The sequence below is a fragment of the Festucalex cinctus genome, chromosome 2 (assembly GCF_051991245.1).
Source record: "Festucalex cinctus isolate MCC-2025b chromosome 2, RoL_Fcin_1.0, whole genome shotgun sequence".
Classification (NCBI taxonomy): domain Eukaryota; kingdom Metazoa; phylum Chordata; class Actinopteri; order Syngnathiformes; family Syngnathidae; genus Festucalex; species Festucalex cinctus.
This window is the reverse complement of record NC_135412.1, coordinates 22947478-22966550: the sequence shown is the minus strand read 5'-3', so window position 1 is coordinate 22966550 and position 19073 is coordinate 22947478. Positions and strand designations below refer to the sequence as shown.

The 19073-nt window shown below is 42.0% G+C and overlaps 1 protein-coding gene across 3 annotated transcripts in view; it reads left to right on the top strand.

Annotated features, from left to right (window-relative positions):
- The window catches only part of tns1a (tensin 1a), a 113122-nt gene that overhangs the window by 17540 nt on the left and 76509 nt on the right, over positions 1-19073 (top strand). Inside the window, exons 1-2 of one of the 3 annotated variants that reach the window (XM_077513783.1) lie at positions 3561-4024; positions 4459-4631. In XM_077513783.1, the coding sequence (XP_077369909.1) occupies positions 4536-4631 (96 nt within the window). In that variant the 5' untranslated portion in view covers positions 3561-4024; positions 4459-4535. Of the gene's footprint in view, positions 1-3560; positions 4025-4458; positions 4632-12345; positions 12552-19073 lie in introns of those variants that run through there. The other 2 variants (XM_077513782.1, XM_077513784.1) reach the window with 2 other exon arrangements.

Below are 19073 nucleotides of genomic sequence, written 5' to 3'. Positions count from 1 at the left end.
TGCACATATTTTTTTTTGTCAGCAGATAATGTTTAACATTTCAGATCTACAACAATTTTACATCAAATTTTCTCTCACCTTTTTAATGGAAAAACAAATTCACACACAATTACTGTATATCAACAAGTGGCTACTATGGCTTCATGCTACGAGCTCGTAAATTAGCCAGCATTGGTTAGCGGTCGGATTAACAGCATTGTTGGAATGTTATAGCCGTTGGATTAATATTACATTAAAACTATGATTTACTGTTTTTGTTAACCTTTCACCGTGAATCTACCTCCTGTCTTTCCCATGTGTTTATGCATGTTGCTAGCTGCAGAAATGAAAGGGGTTGTGTCACTGTGGGTCACATGACAAATTTCACAGTGTCAGATTAGCAGTGACAAGACTTTTCAAAATATTTCATATTTTTATCTCGTTTTTTGTTCATGAACTAAAATGTCCATAGATTTTAGTCCAGTTTTTATTAAGTGAAGTACATTTTGGTCTCGTCTTCATTAGTTGACGAAAATACATACTGATTTAGTCCCAGTTATTGTTTATAAATGAGGGGTTTAGTCTAGTTTTCGTCTGGTGAAAACTGTGTATTGACAAAATTATTTTTGTTTTAGTTTTCGTTGACGAAATTAACACTAGTTGGGAGTTGTTGCAGATGAAGGGCTGCACAATAAGAGAAGGGCATCAGCAGAAGAGAAGTGGTTGGAATGGAATGTCAAAAGGAGGGAAAGAGAGGATGAGCAGGAGAGAAGTGGAAGACGGATGAGTCAGCACATTAGTGAATGATGAGGTGGTGTGATGGGACCTAATCTGGTGTCTGCTCCATACAGTACGCACTGTGTGCCCTGAATGTGAATGGGATGCTGGTGCAGGAACGGAGCGCGGTGTGGGCGGCTAGCAAAATGGTCCGGCTCTCACTCACAGCGCTGGCCAATCCGTTGCGAGAGAACATTTTTTTTTTCCCCAAATACAATTTGTTTATTAAACATGGCGTTATTCGAATTTTCTCATTTGTTTATATAGGAAAATAAGAATTTGTGATAGCCTTTGTCTTTTGAGCCAAGGATAGGAAGTATTCAAATCTGTTATGGAGTGAAAAACACTTAATAGAACATGCAATGTTTATTATCTTTGCAAAAAGATCGATTACAATGTTGAGCAGTGTAGTGATACCCTGCCAAGAGGTTTCATGCCTCTCTACATGCAATTTTATTGACTGCAAGACGATACAGCAAAAGGTTGTGCTTGACAACATCACAAGTTGGCAATGAATCAACAAGTACAAAAAAAGTTTATTTCAAAGACTATCAAAGGGCTTCACATGCCCACAGTTGACAAATATTAATGATATCCCCTGATCAAACCACAAGAGGGCAAGGGAAAAGAAAAAAAAAACTCAGGGGGAAAACAAGAAACCTTGAGAAGCCAAACCTTATTCTGCAGTCTTATCAAGATTTGAATCATAATCCAGTGTTTGAATCTGCGCTAAAAAAACGTTACATTTATGTTGGAAAATGGGTCGTCAAGTTTTCGCTGAACCATAATTGCATAATTAAAACGCTGTAGTAACAGGCCATCAGAGCACTTTGTTTGAAACGTTTGGGTCAGTGGAAAATGCGGCAACATGTTATGATTGTGTTTTGGGTTGAGTCTTGTCGTCATTGTCGTATGGATGCATTATGCTTATACAGTTACTATGTCCCTGATGATCATGATGTTTTAGCCATATTAGCCACTCTTAGTTAATCACGTTTTATGCAGCACTATGTTCCTTATGATGACAATGTGGTCAGTTGCTGTGCAGGTTCTATATGCCAATCTTGGTGTGGCATGGCTCAGTGGTAGAGTGGTCGAATGTGTGCATGAATGGATGAATGGGAGGCTTCGTAAAGTGCTTTGGGCACCATATGGTGTAGATAAAAGCGCTATACAGTATATAATAAAAAGCAGTCCAGTCCATTTATCTTAATTTGTCTAGTCACTTTTATCATATGTCATATCCATATTTGTTTTTGTAATTCTGGCCCTCAGCCCTGAGTTTTTCGCAAGCTTTCCACCCTCATGGATGGGCAGTGTGACAAGCAACCCAATCGAAGTCAGCAGTGATTATGCAAGTTGCTTATGCTTAATGAGGATGATCAGCGCATTGCCAAGTGAGCACAGAATACCTTGCTGATTTTGTCTCTGGCGATGTCCAGCAGGGCCAATTTCTTTTTCTCTTTTATAAATCCAAGGACAGGACAGTCAAAAAGTTGCACGTTTATCACCCTTTGATTTGGTCATCATTTTAGCACACCACAAGGTCAAAAGTATTTTTTATTTTTTTGGGGGGGGGGGGATAGCTCAGTATTGTTCATTTGGCAGTCTTACCGATTCTACATGTCATCGTCATTGCTCTTTTTTTTTTTTTTTTTGCGTGTGTGTGCTCATTAATTCACCTGAAACCAGTGATAATTTCGTCGACGAAAAATTTTTGTCACAAAATTTTTTTTGGACGAAAATGAAATGAAAACTAAAATCTAACCCATTCATTGAGACTATAGCGATAGCTAAAATTGACTGACAATTTCATTGACTAAAACGAAAATGAAAACAGTGACGAAAATTCAATTCATTATTGACTGAACTGTCAATTTAGTCAACTAAAATTGGTCTTTCTTTTTCGTCGAGTAAATTTGGTCTTTATTTTCATCAACTAAAATTGGATTAAAACTATAATACAATCAGCTGACTAAATTATGACTAAAATTAATAAATTTTAGTCAAAAGACTATAAAACTCAATTAAAGTTTCTTGTCCAAAGTAACACTGCCTGAAACCTAATAAACAATCCATTACCCTTCACCTTGACCGGATACTTCAAAGTCTCGCCAGAAGGTCAGGAGACCAGAGGAAAGTTCAAAGGAAAGTAAGATGGTGCAAAGTGAAATCCAGCACCAACCAGACACCACCTGCCAAGGTCAAAAGTATGACGACATCCCGGGATTGCACTTTTTGTAACTAATTCACAACATTATTAAGGGCTCTTCTCCAATAAATCTGGCCAACCATACCGACTGAACCAATACTGTGACCCTGCTACCGTCTTGGTAGGCTGCCAATCCAAAAGCATGTATTTTTTTTTATTGTTCCCATACGGGCTCCCATCTTTGCCCCGGTCGCCATCATTTGGCATCTCTCTGCAGACTCCTCCATGCACTTGCGTATCTGCTGCCTTTCATGTGTTGTGATTGCGTTGGTGACGCCGGCGCTGGTGCACTGGGTCGGGCTGGTGGAAAGGGGGGGTGAGAGAGAGAGAAAAGCGTTCTGCAGTGAAAATGTGCTCCTACTGAAGCGTAGAGAGACTGCAGCAGCAGTCAACCAGCCCGTGCACCACCTGCAGTCCTCGACTCTCGTGTTTGTGTGCTACTAGTGTGTGTGAGAGAGAGAGGGGAGGATAATCGAGCAAGACGCAATGATTCAATATCTCTCTTCTCTTCTCCTTCTTTGCATTCAGCCCAATTCTGCTGCACACACACCAACAATCAGTCTGCTTTTGCGTGCACGTTGCGCATACTGCCGTTTTCACTTCCCTTCTACATCTTTTTGACATTCTTCTCCCCATCTCAACTCATCCATTCACGCTTTTTTTTTTCACCCTATCACTATTTGACGCACGTCATGTCTTCAGCTGTACAAGTCACTTGTTTTCTTCTTCCAATATTCTCATTTCCCATCATTCTCTTTTCCCTTTTCTACCAATACATACACGACTATTTTTTTTTTTTGCTCCCATCCACCCCCTCCCCTTGCTGGCTGAGTAAGTGCTGCAGCATCGCTGCGTGTGTGTGTGTGTGTGAGGAAAAAAAAAAAGAGAGAGAGAGCAGCAGCGGCGTGTAACTGTGAGAGCGCAAAGCACCGGGAATCCTGAGCCTAGAGGGGAGCTGTGCGATGAGATGAGAGACGGGGGGGGCTCTTCAGCCTGTGGATGTATGTGCCAGGACAGCGTTTTTTTTCCAATGTGATTTTTTTTCTTGTGCCAAAGGCAAGTGCTGTGTGTGTGTGTGTGTGTGTGTGTGTGTGATGTCATGCCAACATATGTGTGTAACAGTGTCGTCGATTAGTGGCGGACTGGTCGCCTTATGCAGCCGCCAATGCTCATGACACTTCGACTGATCTAGACGGGCTTGTGAGGGGACCGACCGGGGACGGATGGACAGACAGGGAGACGGTTGTATGGCTTTGGGTTGTGCCAAACCATCCAACCAAGGGGTCTTGTCCAATTTGGGGGGGGAATTTGTTGTCGCTTTTTTTTACAGCCTGCCGTTATTCGCCCTCCAAAGATTGCAATTTGCAGACAAGTAGTTCAAATTTGCCAAAACGGGCAACTGTGCAAAATTGTTGGACAATCAGATTATTTGTTTGTGAGGGGGTCATTTTTTTAAATTTTTTTTTAAATTTTGACTTTCTTTTTGGTAGGGGGGGGGTTACAGGATTCTACCCCGGAGCCGAGCCGGAAATAAGGGGCTGGCAGGCAAGAGGAAAGAGACGAAGGCATGGCTCGCCTCAACTGGTGCCTCGCCGCCGTCATCAGCTGGGGCAAGTTCCTCTTCGCGTGCTTCTTCCCGCTGCGGGGCTTCAAGCGAGACAAGGTAAGAACCTCCTCCGAGGCTGAGGATGGATCAGAGGCTTCGATGCATCACATCGTTCCATGACGGATGGGAAGAGTGTTTTTTGTGGAGAACAAAACCTTGGCCAAACCATAACGTGACCAAAACATGCGTACGGCGTGAGCGCAGTTAGTGGGTAGCGGTCATGTGGGGGACCTCAGGACGTGATAGTCCATCCAAGTGCTGATTCAAGGTCAGTTGTTCCATCTCAACATGGTCTCCGGCCAGCTTCTCCACATTTCCAGTAGATGGGCTCGTGTTTTGGATTCGCCAATCGCCGCCATCGACTGGACAATGGATGCTGTGGATATGAACGGGGTCACCTTTCGACCAAAAATCGCAGTCTACTGTTAATCTGTTTTGCACGTCATTCTGTTGGCCAGGCGGGAGACTTTCATCCCTTTTCCATGTTTTGCCATGGCACACATGCTTGAGCGATAAAGGCCGGAGTTGTTGGAATGCTGTGTGGTCATCTAAACGCTAGCCAATCTTTTGGGGGGGTTTGAGCGACAGGTAATTGTGAGAATGAGTCTGAGTAGAAAGGCAAAGTCACAGACTCACATGAGGACAGCGATGCCCAAGCCTGATCCTCTCATGGGAAGCATCTCCTGGCTGGGTTTTATGGCGATCTCTTATTTCAGACCTTTGACTCATTTGCATGCTGTTCGTCCATCGAAATCTTTCAAACTTCAAATATGAAGTGTTAGATTAGGAGTTTTAATGATTAGATAGATGACTTGAGCTAGGCCATTGTGTTGCTGTTATTCATCCTTGCTTGGCACATTTCTATCTGTCTGCATTGTGACATACGTATCCAGTACAAACCAGTTAAGGCCATCAGGCCACACATTCTCACGTGGGCAGACAGCCTAGACAGTATAAATGCAGGGACAATTCTTAATAGATCAGTTCCTTTTCCACATATTAATAGAAGAGGGCTCCACAACTGTGTACTCGATCTTTCTGGCATCCAGTAAATATTTCAACTGAGAACATGCAGTCTTCTGATTATTACTGTTAGTATAATATCGTGAGCATTAAGATACAAGAACCAGTGAAAGTTCCCACCCAGAACTTTACAGCTGGTGCCGAAACCCGGATCTAAATCTAAAGGCATCCTGTCTAGTGTTGCAGGCGCCCATCACATCAAGCCCCAACAGCCTCCTACTAGCACCAAAATCCCCCCCCCCCCCCCCCCATTCCCCCCACACTCAATTGCCGCAGCTCCTTATCTCTACACCCGCGCTCAATCCCAGTGCGTCCGCGCGTGTGCGTGTGTAAATGTTTTGCATGAGGAATTTGCCGGCTTGCTGAGCGGCTCTTGTGCAGGCTTGTTAGTTAATATCGGCATGCAGGTGTGCCATTTCATTAAACCTCAACATCGTACTGCACTTTTCAGTTAAGTGGTGCATTTTGGGAGAGCAATAAAAAAAAAAATGGGTGCAATGATGTAACACTCTTAGCCCCCTCCCTCTAGTCTAGTTTGATGGCTCCAGCTGCAGTGCCAGAGCTCATCATGTGACTGACTGGGAGGTGAAAGTGGAGAGGTAATGCTCGGGCGTCTTCCCCTCCGAGGACTGCTGTGAGCGGTTCAGTTTCCATGGCAACCAAGCTCACACGGTCCCAAGGCCTTGGGTTATGGCAGGAGATGGCATAACAGGGAGACGGGGGTCGGGGGGAGGTGGAGAGCCGATGATGTGCAGAGGTTTTTCCGTTGCTATGGTGACGCCATGGTAGCGCATACATGTGGATCCCTTTATCTTCATTTTCCTTCATTCTCTTCTCTGGCATCCTAATTCAGTTTCTTGCTTCTCATTTGACATCACCACCTCTTCTGTGAATATCGCTTTTCTTGTTATGGTTTACAGATAGATCAAGAAGTATATGGGGAGTTTTTTTTCATGATTTTGCCTGTACGCATTATGAATTGAATTTGAGGTAAAGACAATCCGCTTGAAATTAATGATTTAAAAACATCCATCCATCCATCCATCCATCCATCCATCCATCCATCCATCCATCCATCCATCATCTATTGCTTATCCAAGGTCGGGTTGCGGGGGCAGCAGCTTTAGCAGGGAAGCCCAGACTTCTTTCCCCAGCCACTTCAACCAGCTCCTCCAGTGGTATCCCAAGGCGTTCCAGGCCAGCCGAGAGTCATAGTCTCTCCAGCATGTCCTGGGTCATTCCCGGGGCCTCCCGCTGGTAGGACATGCCTGGAACACCTCTCCAGGGAGGCTTCCAGGAGCCACCCAAACCAGTTGCCCGAGCCACCTCAGCTGGCTCCTCTCAACGCGGAGGAGACTCTGAGTCCCTCCCGGATGACCGAGCTTCTCACCCTATCTCTAAGGGAGAGCCTGGACACCCAGCGGAGGAAACTCATTTCGGCCACTTGTATCCGGGATCTTGTTCTTTCGGTCACGACCCACAGCTCGTGACCATAGGTGAGGGTCGGAACGTAGAACGTAGACTGAAGAGCCCCTTGGTGAGGGCCCAGACAAAGCATGGCTAAAAAAAAAACCCTTATGGTGATCACGACAAATGGATCCAGTTTTCCCTTGTCCAGACACGGGTCACCGGGGCCCCCCTCTGGAGCCAGGCTTGGAGGCAGGGCTCGAAGGCGAGCGTCTGGTAGCCGGGCCTGCACCCATGGGGCCCGGCTGGGCACAGCCCGAAAAGGCAATATGGGTCCCTCTCCTCATGGGCTCACCACCTGTGAGGGGGGCCAAAGGGGTTGGGTGCGCAGTAAGCTGGGTGGCCGTCAAAGACGAGGGCCTTAGCGGTCCGACCCCCGGCTACTGAAGCTAGCTCTGGGAACATGGATTAAAAAACATGGCATATCATATTCAGGAATTAGAGTCATTTTATGTTGGATGTCAATGTTTAGGTGCTCAAATGTTTATTTGGACATTTGACATCAAGTATCCATCCAGCAATCTTTAATTCTATCCTATCCCAGCTATTTTCAGGTGCGAGGTAGAGTACACTCTGGACTTGTTGCCAGCCAATAGCAGATAGTTAAATATGACTAAAGAAATGACTATTCATCAAAGTCGGAGATGATTTTGCAGACATTCTACTTTCATTTGGTGGTTGTTTGTGGCCATCAGTAAGTGGGAAGCATGCTCGATCAGGTTAGGAACAGGCCATTAATTGACCTGACTGTTGAAGAATATTCGGTGGATTTCATTCGGTTGCTGTTTGAAGCACAGTTTATTATAATCCATTCAGTCGTTCCTTTGGCTGAATGAATATAAACAGGCTGTACAGACCATCTTTCAGGGATGACGCCATCAACAAGCAGCATGTTCAGCTTTCAAGCCATTTACTGCCTCCAACATGTTTGGTACATGATAACTTTCTTTCACCATACTCTTGCTATCCCGAATCAGAATCGGATTTCAGAACAACTATCTATGATATCTGCTAGTCTAATTTGACTTCCCTGGGTATGAATGTTACCAGTGGTTTCACTGGTTTCCACATTATTGTACAGTAAATTCTTTGTCTTTTTTTTTTTTTTTTTTTACACCCATGAAAGCTGACATGATTTTTTTTATTTCTTGTTCATCAATAATAATAATAATAATAATAATAATAATAAAACATTCACTCAAAAAAAACATAATCCGTGTAATTTTCTTTTAACACATTCACTCCCAGCCATTTTCACTGAAGCACCCCCCTTCACTCCCAGCTGTTTGACTGAATTTGGACTGATTTTGCAAGATTCACAGGATATTCTGTTCTATAGCTATAAAAACATGGAACCTACCAAAAGAAAGATTAGAATCTCTTCTTTCATCAGGGGAAAAAAAGTATATTTTTATCTGTTTCCGTTTTGCAGCAATTAGCATTAGAATATAACTAAGTTTCATCATTATTCACAAACCTGTTGAAAACACTGGCAAAAAGAGCTTGTTGCAACATGGCCTTGGCTGATCTCTTATACTCCGCTGCCACCTGTTGGCAGTTTTTTTAATAACTTCCATTGCTTTAAGCGGCCTCTTCATGTCAGAAGCTATATCAAAGCCTTCTGTATGCTTTAGCATAAAAAACAAACAAACAAGCAAACGTATAAATACGTTTTTGGGAGTGAAGGACAAAGTATAAACAACATATTTATACGTTTTTGGGTTTGAATGAGTTAATGGTCACATTAGCTGCATGATCTTCAACCAATAAACTGTTAATTTACTGAGGTATTTGCAAAAATGTCAAATGTCCAAATACATTTTAATTCCTGATGATTAAATGCCATATTTTTACAAAACCTCACAAATTAAAGGGGAATCTAAACTTCAATTGTATGATGATGTTTTATTCCAAACCCAATTCAAATGATGGCATCTAGTGACAGAACCATAAAGCCTCTGCCATTATCCAAATACTTTGTATCCAACTGTATATATTTTGGTCCTCGTCGTTTCCACCTTTATTCTACCTCTCGTTGTTTGTCCTCCATTCCTTCTCCGTCATCTGTTTTGAATCATTTTTAAATGCCTTTGTTATCTTTCCTTTTCCATCCTCTGATCTTGACTTCACCGTATTCCTTTTCGTAATGTCCTGCCGAGGCCGTATATTGGCATCATAATTTGGTTGTATTCATAAGTTTGTGACCCTCCGCGATGAGAAATGTCAGCCACTTGTGGCTGCTGCACATTTCGTCCCTGAATGGCTTGCAATATTCTGGCCTGCCACTCGACATGATGGATGCTTTGTTATTCTTCCATTAAAGCTTTCATGTGATGGATTCCTCAGCAAGCGATAAGGAAGGCTAACTTTGCTCCTTTTCCTTTCATTGTTTCAAATAAAACCCGAATGTTTGTACATGGGATCTTGGGTGTGCCTAAAATTTGAGAAAAAGAAAGAAAAAGAAAAAAACACCACTCTCAGTCGTGAGCCACTCTTTGCTCTATAAAATAACCAACAAAACGGAGGCAAATTGTATTCAATGCATTGAGCTGTACTGTATGTGCAGGCACGTTTATCAACCAACGTTTGTTGGAGGCCACTAGAGGCTGCTAGCTTGCCGGAATGGAATGTTTATCTGCTGGAAAATACAATGTGTCATGTATCACATGCAGGCTCCACATTATTTCAGATCATAAGTCATTAGCTTTGCTAAAGTGTCTGTTAGTTGCTATCATGTTTACAGTGTACACACGCACACACAGATTATGTGTCAGGTCAGCCTCTGGACCGAGGTACCTGTTACAGTGCAAGTGATGAAGTGCAGCAGCGATCAATACAGCCCCCCTTCAAAATGAATTGGCTCTTTGCCCTTTTGTGTTCTGTGATGTAATGTTGATTGATTACTTGGCTTTTTGTTGACATTCAGAAGGAAGAAGCGCAAACTCACTAATAATGCTCACACGTTGGACCTCATCTTAGATCTTGTCCTGCAAATGTTCAACCTAGTGTTAATTTCGTCAATGAAAACAAAACAAAAATAATTTCGTGGTAAAAATAGAATAGACTTGACTAAATTCCTCATTAATAAATAATAATAGAGACTAAATCAGTATGCATCTTCGTCAACTAATGAAGGCGGGATGAAAATGTACTTCACTTAAAAACTGAAGGAAAATCTATGGACATTTTGGTTCATGAACAAAAAACAGACGAAAATTGTATAATTTTGTAATCTTGTCCCTGCGAATCTGTCACTGTGACACTGTGATGTGACACATGGTGACACACCCCCTTTCAAATCTGCAGCTAGCGATTGCAACATGCACAAACACATGGGATAGACAGGAGGTGGATTCATGGTGACAGAGGAAAATAAATAAATCAATTATATAGTTATCATAACATTAATCCAACGGCTATAACGTTCCAACAATCATGTTGTGTACCGCTAACTAATACTGGCTAATTTACTAGCTTGTAGCATGGCACCATGATAGCCACTTGCCTGATATACTGTAATTGTGCGTCAAGTTGTTTTTCATCAAAAAGATGAGAGAAAATATGATGTAATTTTTTTTTAGATCCTAAATGTTCGACATTAACTAGGGGTGGGTGATATGGCCTAAAAATTCTATCACAATATTTCAAAGAAATTTGTGGTGACGACATTTTTGATGATATTGGTAATAATTACTGAACAATAGATCTATGATTGGCACTTTGGAATAATATCACTTTTATTGCAGCCACAATATTTAAGCCACCTTTTTTTCCACAATTCAAATGTAAACAAAGTGCAAACATAGCAACTGTAATGGAATAAAATGGAAATAAAAACAGGCCAAGTAGTGTTTACCCTGCAAAAGTCTAATTGTAACATAGCTGCTTAAAGCACGTTTACTTAGCAAACACAACGAAAGCACATACCTTCAGAAGTCGGTGGCAAATTGCATGAGTCAAAAAAAAAGTCTATAATTTTCTCCTATGTGGTTGATCCTCATGTTGTTGTTGTCGCCAATGATACGTGAGCAGCCAATTTGTGGCGTCATACTTTGTACATCGCACACCTCCTGCGAGCGTTATTTTGCTGTAAATGTCTCTGATTGGTTAATCAGAGTAGCGAGAAAATGCCGTGATTGCTTATAGACATTACTAGCGGGTATGAAAAACACAAATGTGCATGTTTACGCCACTGTGCGACAACAACGCACACGCCGTCTCTTTGAGCGCATGTTAGCTTAGCGGCCGTTTAGCATCACAAACTCACGTCAACTAGATGGCGACTTACCGGTCACGGTAAAATAAACACCGCAGATTATTTATCTTGGCCAAACAATACGCGACAGCGACCTCTTGTAACCAAACGGCGACACACAGCGAAGCTCACTCCCACTTTGCCGAAGACGCGACAGAACTGGCTGCAGCTCTTGCAACCTCACACGCTCCAACATTGGCTTTTAATGCAACAGCGAACGACGCGTTGTACGTCCAAATTGAGACGAAGATGTATAATTTTACGCGTACATCATCACCTTAATTTGGCGATATTTCAAATTTTTATCACCCAAAAAAATACACCGGTAATATTGTAGAAGGTATGATATGGAACACCCCTAACATTAATCAAAATAAATGCAGGGGTAAAATGATTGTCCTGACTAAAACATGAACCCCTTTTGTTGACTAAAACTAGAGGAATAAAATGATTTCTTGGACTAAAATAGACTAAAATGCTCAATTTATAGTCGACTAAAAATGGACTAAATAAAAACGGGATGAGGTTGACTAAGTCTTATTAAAAACTAACAGGCGTGATTGACTAAAACTGTGACTAAATTTGAAAATGCCGGATAACATTAACACTAGTTCAGCCTCCTCATAGCATTTGATAAGCTTCACATTTTCTGATTTTCCAAATTTGGTGTGCAAGTTTAAATGTATAAAAGCAGGCACCTCCATCACCGTATATGTTTTCCAGCTGTTGACACTGCTCGGGTGGGGGGCTGGGCTTCATGTGAGCTTGTAAATGAAACATCTGTCTGCCACAGTCATTTGTGCCAATTTGGATTTTGGAGGGAACAAGTTGAGGTCGTTGAGGAGGGAGGGAGAAACATAACATCTCCTGGCCCACCTCCCTCTTTTTTTCCACTTCATTGAATAAAGTGGCACTAGTTGACAGGAGCGGCCGGCAGAAGCGGGCGAGACGCGCAGAGCGAGGGAGCCGAGCATGAGAAGGACGGCGTCCCGATGGGGTTCGACTGACTGATCATTCCCTTCTCCAGCATTTGTGACCCTCACATCTGCTATGGCTCAGAATTGCCATCGGAGCCACGGCAGCGCCGGGGATATTTGGCAATATTGCGGATTTGTCGTGTGAGCCGGAACGGCGTCTTTTCTTGGCTTGGGATGCCGTCTGTGTCTCTCTCTCTCCCCTCTGCTCTGGCCGGACGGGCGAGGACATGGGTCTGCCTCTCCTGCATGTTTTGGGTAAGACATTTCTTTCACTCGAAGGGTCTTTTATTGTTTGTTGAATTCATAATGTTCTTGCCAGATTGCCAAAATGGACGAGTTACAATGATTAGCATTTGGGTGACACGAGATCATTCCTTAAGATTCCTTGCCTGGACTGCTTCTTCCAAAACTCCATCTAATCTAGTTGCTGCTTTGTGGTGACTCTCACCGGTGTGTCCGGGCGGCCGCTGCACTCACTCGAGCTATTTCTGTTCTCTCCTGTATAATTTAATCTGCTTCGCCTTTCCTCCTATGTGGGACCGAGTGATGTCGGGAAAGCAGGACACGCACCACAACGGATGTCCATGTTGGACAAGAACATGCAGAACATGAAGATCCGCCCACCTGAATATGCACGTGTTGGTTATTCTTGGTGATGGTACTTCGCTGGTACTGGTTCATCACACCTTAACGGGCTTCATATAAATATTTATTTCCAACATTTCTGCAGTGGATTTAGATGGATTCTTTAGGTTTTATCATTCGGTATGTCTACTAGGGGTGCGAATTGCCTAATATCTGGCAATTCGATCCGTATCACGATTCATAGGTCAGGATTCCATTTGATACCGATTAATCCCGATACAAATCTGTAAATCAGATTCAGATTATTGCTCTACTTTGATTTGTTTGGCGTAACCCTCTTCTTTCACTGTACGTGGCGATATATTCTGCTTCATATATGCTAGGGGTGTGAATTGCCTAGTATCTGGCGATCACGATTCATAGGTCATAGGTCACAATTCGATTTGTTGCAATTTTTTTTAACTCAAATGTAGAAAATACTGATCAGTAAACTTGTACATGTACACTGATCTGTATGATAATATATTTAACTGAAACTTACTGTGTTTACCAGGTTGCAATCTGTTTCATGTTTGAACAGCATTAAAATAAAATATTAATCCCAAAAACGTGTAAATACGTTTTTTTAATACTTTGTCCTTCACTTCCAAAAACGTGTAAATACTTTTTTTTTATGCAAGAGCATACGGAAGGCTTTGATACGGCGTCTGACATGAAGAGGTGGCTTAAAGCAATGGCAGTTATTACAAAAAAATGGCCAGCAGGTGGCAGTATAGCATAAGAGATCAGCCAAGGCCATGTTGCAACAATCGTGCGCTGTAATATCGCGATATATTGCCGAATCGATTTTTCTTAACGCCCCTAATGTCTCGTCATTGTGTGACGATGTGTCCAGTGAGGCTTCTGCCCTACTTTTGAGTCTTGCAGTATATGAGTGCGCCATTGAAATGCAGAAGTGGAGAATCTCCCATGCAGTGTGAATACCTTTTGAGACTTTGTAAAGGTGCAATCCAACATTAGTGGCAGCTGGATGCCGATGAATGTAAACGGAACATAGTGAAGGAAGGGTTGCGAGGAGTAACACGCAAGAGTGACGTGCGAGAGGCCGGTTCTAAGAAAGCTCCCCAAATACACGCTATTAATGATTTATCGGGCCCATGCACAGGGAGTGAATATTAAATGTGACGCGCAGATACAAGCGGAGCGCTGCTTGTAGCATGTGTGTGCTCATTGCTAGCAAGCGACTGATTTTTTATTTTTTTTTTTCGTTTTTATATACCGTGGAATACATTCACATTTTTTCTGCAACACTGGAGGCTCACATGTTTGCCGGATCTATCATGTCGTCTTTTGTCTAACAGAGTCTCTTATTGACTTCACCAAATCCCAGGAGAGCTGTGAAAATCAATCAGGCTTTGATTGGACTTCTACAGCCGTGCCACGCACTGTAACGAATTTGACTGTAGAATTTACAAGAAATAGCTAGCAAAAAAGTTGCTGGCTAAATCTCAGTATATTACTGTATTTTTGACAAGTATTTACTGTATATAAATTACAGTTACTTACTGTATTTATTTATTTATTTTTTGAAGAAGAAAACAGTAATCCACTGTAATCTAATTTACAACTGTTTCTTGCATTCAAATTTACACAAATTAAAGTTGCCAGTAAATTCCTGTAAATAAACAATACAGTTTGTCGTTGTAAAATCCATCCGTCCATTTTCTTACCGCTTATTCCTCAAAAGGATCGATGTCTATGAGCATATCCCAGCCGGCTTTGGGCAGTAGGCTGGGTGGGTACACCCTGAACTGGTTGCCAGCTAATCGCAGTGCACACAGAGACAAGCTATTGGCTATTGCCAGGTTAGAAAATGATGTGATTGGGCCCAATTTCCAATTAAGTGATCGTTATCGGGACATCCCTACTTTAGATTCATAATTTCCAAATACTTGGAAGAATTCCAAATTGTGCGACGTCAGGAGTTGACTTCAGTGTACTTTATTTGGTTCTTGAGTTTGGACCAGTAATAGAACAATGCTGTTTAGGATTTCAATTGAAATAACATTTCTGCAGAAGTTGTTTCTACTGTCTTAGATCACTGATAGTGATCTCAAACCCATTTTTAATTTAATAATTAGTTTCCTATCTGAGCCTTCTTAAATATAAGCCTTCTTAAGTTGTTCCGTATTATTGAGTGTCATGGTTATTAGGCATAGTGGGGGGAGGGATCTTTGTGATGATGACGAGTGTTTAAGAGTCCAGCAGTGCCTTTCAAAAGGAATGAAAACATTGTGGACATTTGAACAAACTTTTTATCATTTGTGTGTGAGGCAGCATGGTATTTGAAGTCGCTGGTGTCTCCAGAGTAACCGCAAGACCCTCCCAAAGGCTTGCAGCCACACATAAATCTATTTCAGCCATCCCGCCGAACTCATCTCACAACAATTGCAGTGGGCCCAAAAATACATGAAGATCATTTTTAGTTTTTTTTTTTTCTTCTTTTCTTTTTCCCACTGATGCTGTCCTGCTTTGGGCCGTCCAGATGGCTCGAGTTGTGAAGGTTTTTTGGTTGGCACCACGTCCCAACAAGGCTGCAACGTCAGCATGAAGGTTGCGGAGTGACGCTTTGGGCTGAAATCATGCATGGGAGGGACTTGGTAGCCGCCTCGACGGTGTCTGAAAGTATCCAAATAAATTTGATACAGTCAGGTCCATAAAAACTGGGACATTGAGACTCAATCTCATCCTTTTGTCTTTGAACAACCCACAATCAATTTAACTGAAGACTGTCAGCTTTAATTTGAGGGTATTTACATCCAAATCCGGTGAAGGTATTTTTATTTTTTTTTTAAAGACAATTTAAAAGAAAAAAAAGTTTTCTCATCATGATGGTTTTGTCCAGTAAAATCCGGATTGTTGTTGAAGTTAGTCGTATTTTGGTGATCAAAAACAATGTTTAATAGGGATAGATCGATTATCGGCTGGGTCGATTATCGGCGCCGATATTCAACATTTTGTCAAATATCGGCATCGGACATTTTGAAGAATCATATGGCCGATAATAGAGCCATTAAAAAAAAAGTGTTAACTTCAGGGAACGAATTTAAATGTAAATAAAAAAAAAAAACAGAAGTAAGCTTTCATTTTCATTTTTGCCGACCCTGGGAACTCTCTGCACTAGGGGTGTTAAAAAAAAATCGATTCGGCGATATTGTGCGATACTACATCGCGCGATTCTCGAATCGATTAAATAAAAATAAAAAAAATCGATTTTTTTTTTTTTTTTTTTTTTTTTTTTTTTTAAGAGCTCAGAATTGTTCATTCGGTAGTCTTACCGATTCAACGTCTTATCATCATTGCCTTTTTTGTGTGTGTGTGTGTGTGTGAATCGATTTTTAAACTTCCATTTTTAATGGAAAAATATTCAACAAAACGTCTGACTTCGGGTTAGGATTCACACCTTGAGCATGGAAGAATGTTATATGAACGGAACATTAAGCCTTAATATTTTATTTTAATGCTGTTCAAACATGACACAGATTACAACCTCTATAAGACTGAAATTTCAGATAAATAAATAATACATTTTCATATAAATCTTACACTCTACAAGCTTACTGATTAGTATTTTCTAAATTTGAATGAAAAAAAATCACAACAACTTATAAATAAACTTATAAATTACGACTTGTAAATTCGTATCGGGATTAATCGGTATCGAATCGAATCGTGACCTGTGAATCGTGATACGAATCGAATCGTCAGGTACTAGGCAATTCACACCCCTACTCTGCACCTTTTGTTTTTTGTTTGAAATGAAAACTAAGATAAGTACAAATTTAATACTTTATATAAGCCTGTCTGAGAAGTGTGTGTTTTTGTTGGATTATTACTTCTGTTACCTCTGTCTCCCTGTGCACCTCCACAGCCCAAGTTAGCTTCACATCTCTTGATGTTATGTGGATAAAGTGTTAAAATCTTATTTGTGTATGCGCTTTGGGATCCAACCTCAGAACATAACAATATGACCCAAAACTTAGAACAGTACAGTGAAAGTGTGAACCACATTGATCACCACAATTAGGAACACAGTGGATGTGCACATGAAAATAAAATGATAGATCTCCGTATGTGGCCACGTCAGACACCCTCAAGGTCAAGGCTGTGACCTTTGTCATTTTATAAAAATGACACGAAAAACTGTAATCATATGCACTAAGAATGGAGTTATGTTCCTCCAGCTCACATGACCTAAAAGTGAAGATCACCACAGTGTGTTCGACTGCCTCCTTGTTCCAAACTAGTGCACACTGCATGCATCTTCACCGTTCCTCTGAGGATGCCACTCGGGCCAAACACACCTATTGCGTGCTTCGTGGCACTTTGCGCCTCTTCTCATTGCCTGTGTTTGTTGGCTCTTTGCCCACAGCGGTAAGAAGAAGCCTTCGGGGAGGCTGTACATTTGTCTGTATTTGCTCCACATTTCTATCAGTCAGTCAGGCAGCACGATGCTCCTGTTGCGGCTTGTGCAGATTCATCAGACAAAGATGTGTTTCGCATTCTCCTGCACAGATGCAAATCTGCATTTCAAAGCAATGCGCTGTTTTGGCCTTTTGCTACATTGTGGGTTGTGCGACTGACTTGAAATTTTGGTGGTCCCCACAATTTCAGACCTCTTTTTGAGGGTCAAGACTTGATTTTAGAGTTTAGGTTTGAATTGGCGGGATTCGAGTCCAGGCTCCGGCCTTCCTGGGTGGAGTTTGCATGTTCTCCCCGTGCCTGCGTGGGTCTTCTCCGGGTACTCCGGTCTCCTCCCACATTCCAAAGACATGCATAGCAGGTTAATTGGGCGCTGGGAATTGTCCCAAGGTGTGCTTGTGAGTGTGGATGGTTGTTCGTCTCTGTGTGCCCTGCGATTGGCTGAGATTATGTGCGTGTGTGTTGTGTTGTGTTGTGTTGTGTTGTGTTGTGTGTGTTGGGGGTGGGGGTAGTTTTATTTCACATCATGGGGACCATTTTCTGGATTTTTACTATCATTGTGGTGACCACGTTTCCTTGTGGGGACAATTTGGTGGTCCCCATTTGTTATGTTCTGGAGTTGGATCCCAAAAACGCAGACACAAATAAGAGTTTAACACTTTCGCATAGCAAATCTTGTTTACGCAGAACGTACTCACAACTAGACCAGAAACAACGAGAAGGTATCATGGATCAAGAGGCGTGGAACTAACTTGGGCTGTGGAGGTGAGCAGAGGAATAATTCGGCAAAAAAAAAAAAAAAAACTTCTCTGGTCCGACTCTTATAGTCTGCGAATGAATCTGATAGGCTGCGGCCAGACATGCGGGTAACTCTGATAGGTTGCTGAAACAGGACTGACATGGATGAATCTGATTAACTGCGGCCAGACATGCGGTTGAAACTGATAGGCTTCTGACCAGTTGAAAGAGATTAAAGATTCCTGACATCACACAGTGCACACATTAAATGCTGATTACATCAGTTCAAAGAAAACAAAACATGTCAGACATCATCAGGCAGTTGCAACAACAAAACACAGTCATGACACCATTAGTCCAGGCCTCTTTTAGTGGGTCAAGACTTGGTTTTAGAGTTTAGGTTTGAATTAGGTTTTGGTTGGGTTTAGGGTTGGGATTAGGCAATCACTTATGATAGTTAAGTTTAGGGTAAGGGGTTAGGAAATGCATTATGTCAATGAGATATCCCCACTAGAAATGTAGATCCGACGTGTGTGTGTGTGTGTGCGTTTTCCAGTGGATTAATTAGCAAGCACATCATTCTTACTACATTATTAGCGGATGCCCCAACAATCATGGTGTGACTTCATGATCGCAGCTCATTGATCAGTAGATGCGTTCCATGACCCTTTTTTTTCCCCGCAAAAATCAAACCAATAATTGTACTATTTCGATAAAGTACAATTTGAATTTGTCGGTGTTTCCATTGAAGAGCGTTTCGCTTCTGAGGCGCAATTCTCAGAACGTTCCCGTCTCGCGAGCCCTCACTGTTCTGTAGGAGGTGCTCATGATGTTTACGGTAGACGGACGCCTGGTGTAGTTAGATTACTTTAAAGACACTAAACCCCTCATCGGGCGGGTTTGGGCATTTTGTGATGATGGTGTGTGTGTGTGGTGTTGTGTGTATTTGTGCGCGCTTGTAACTTGTGTTAT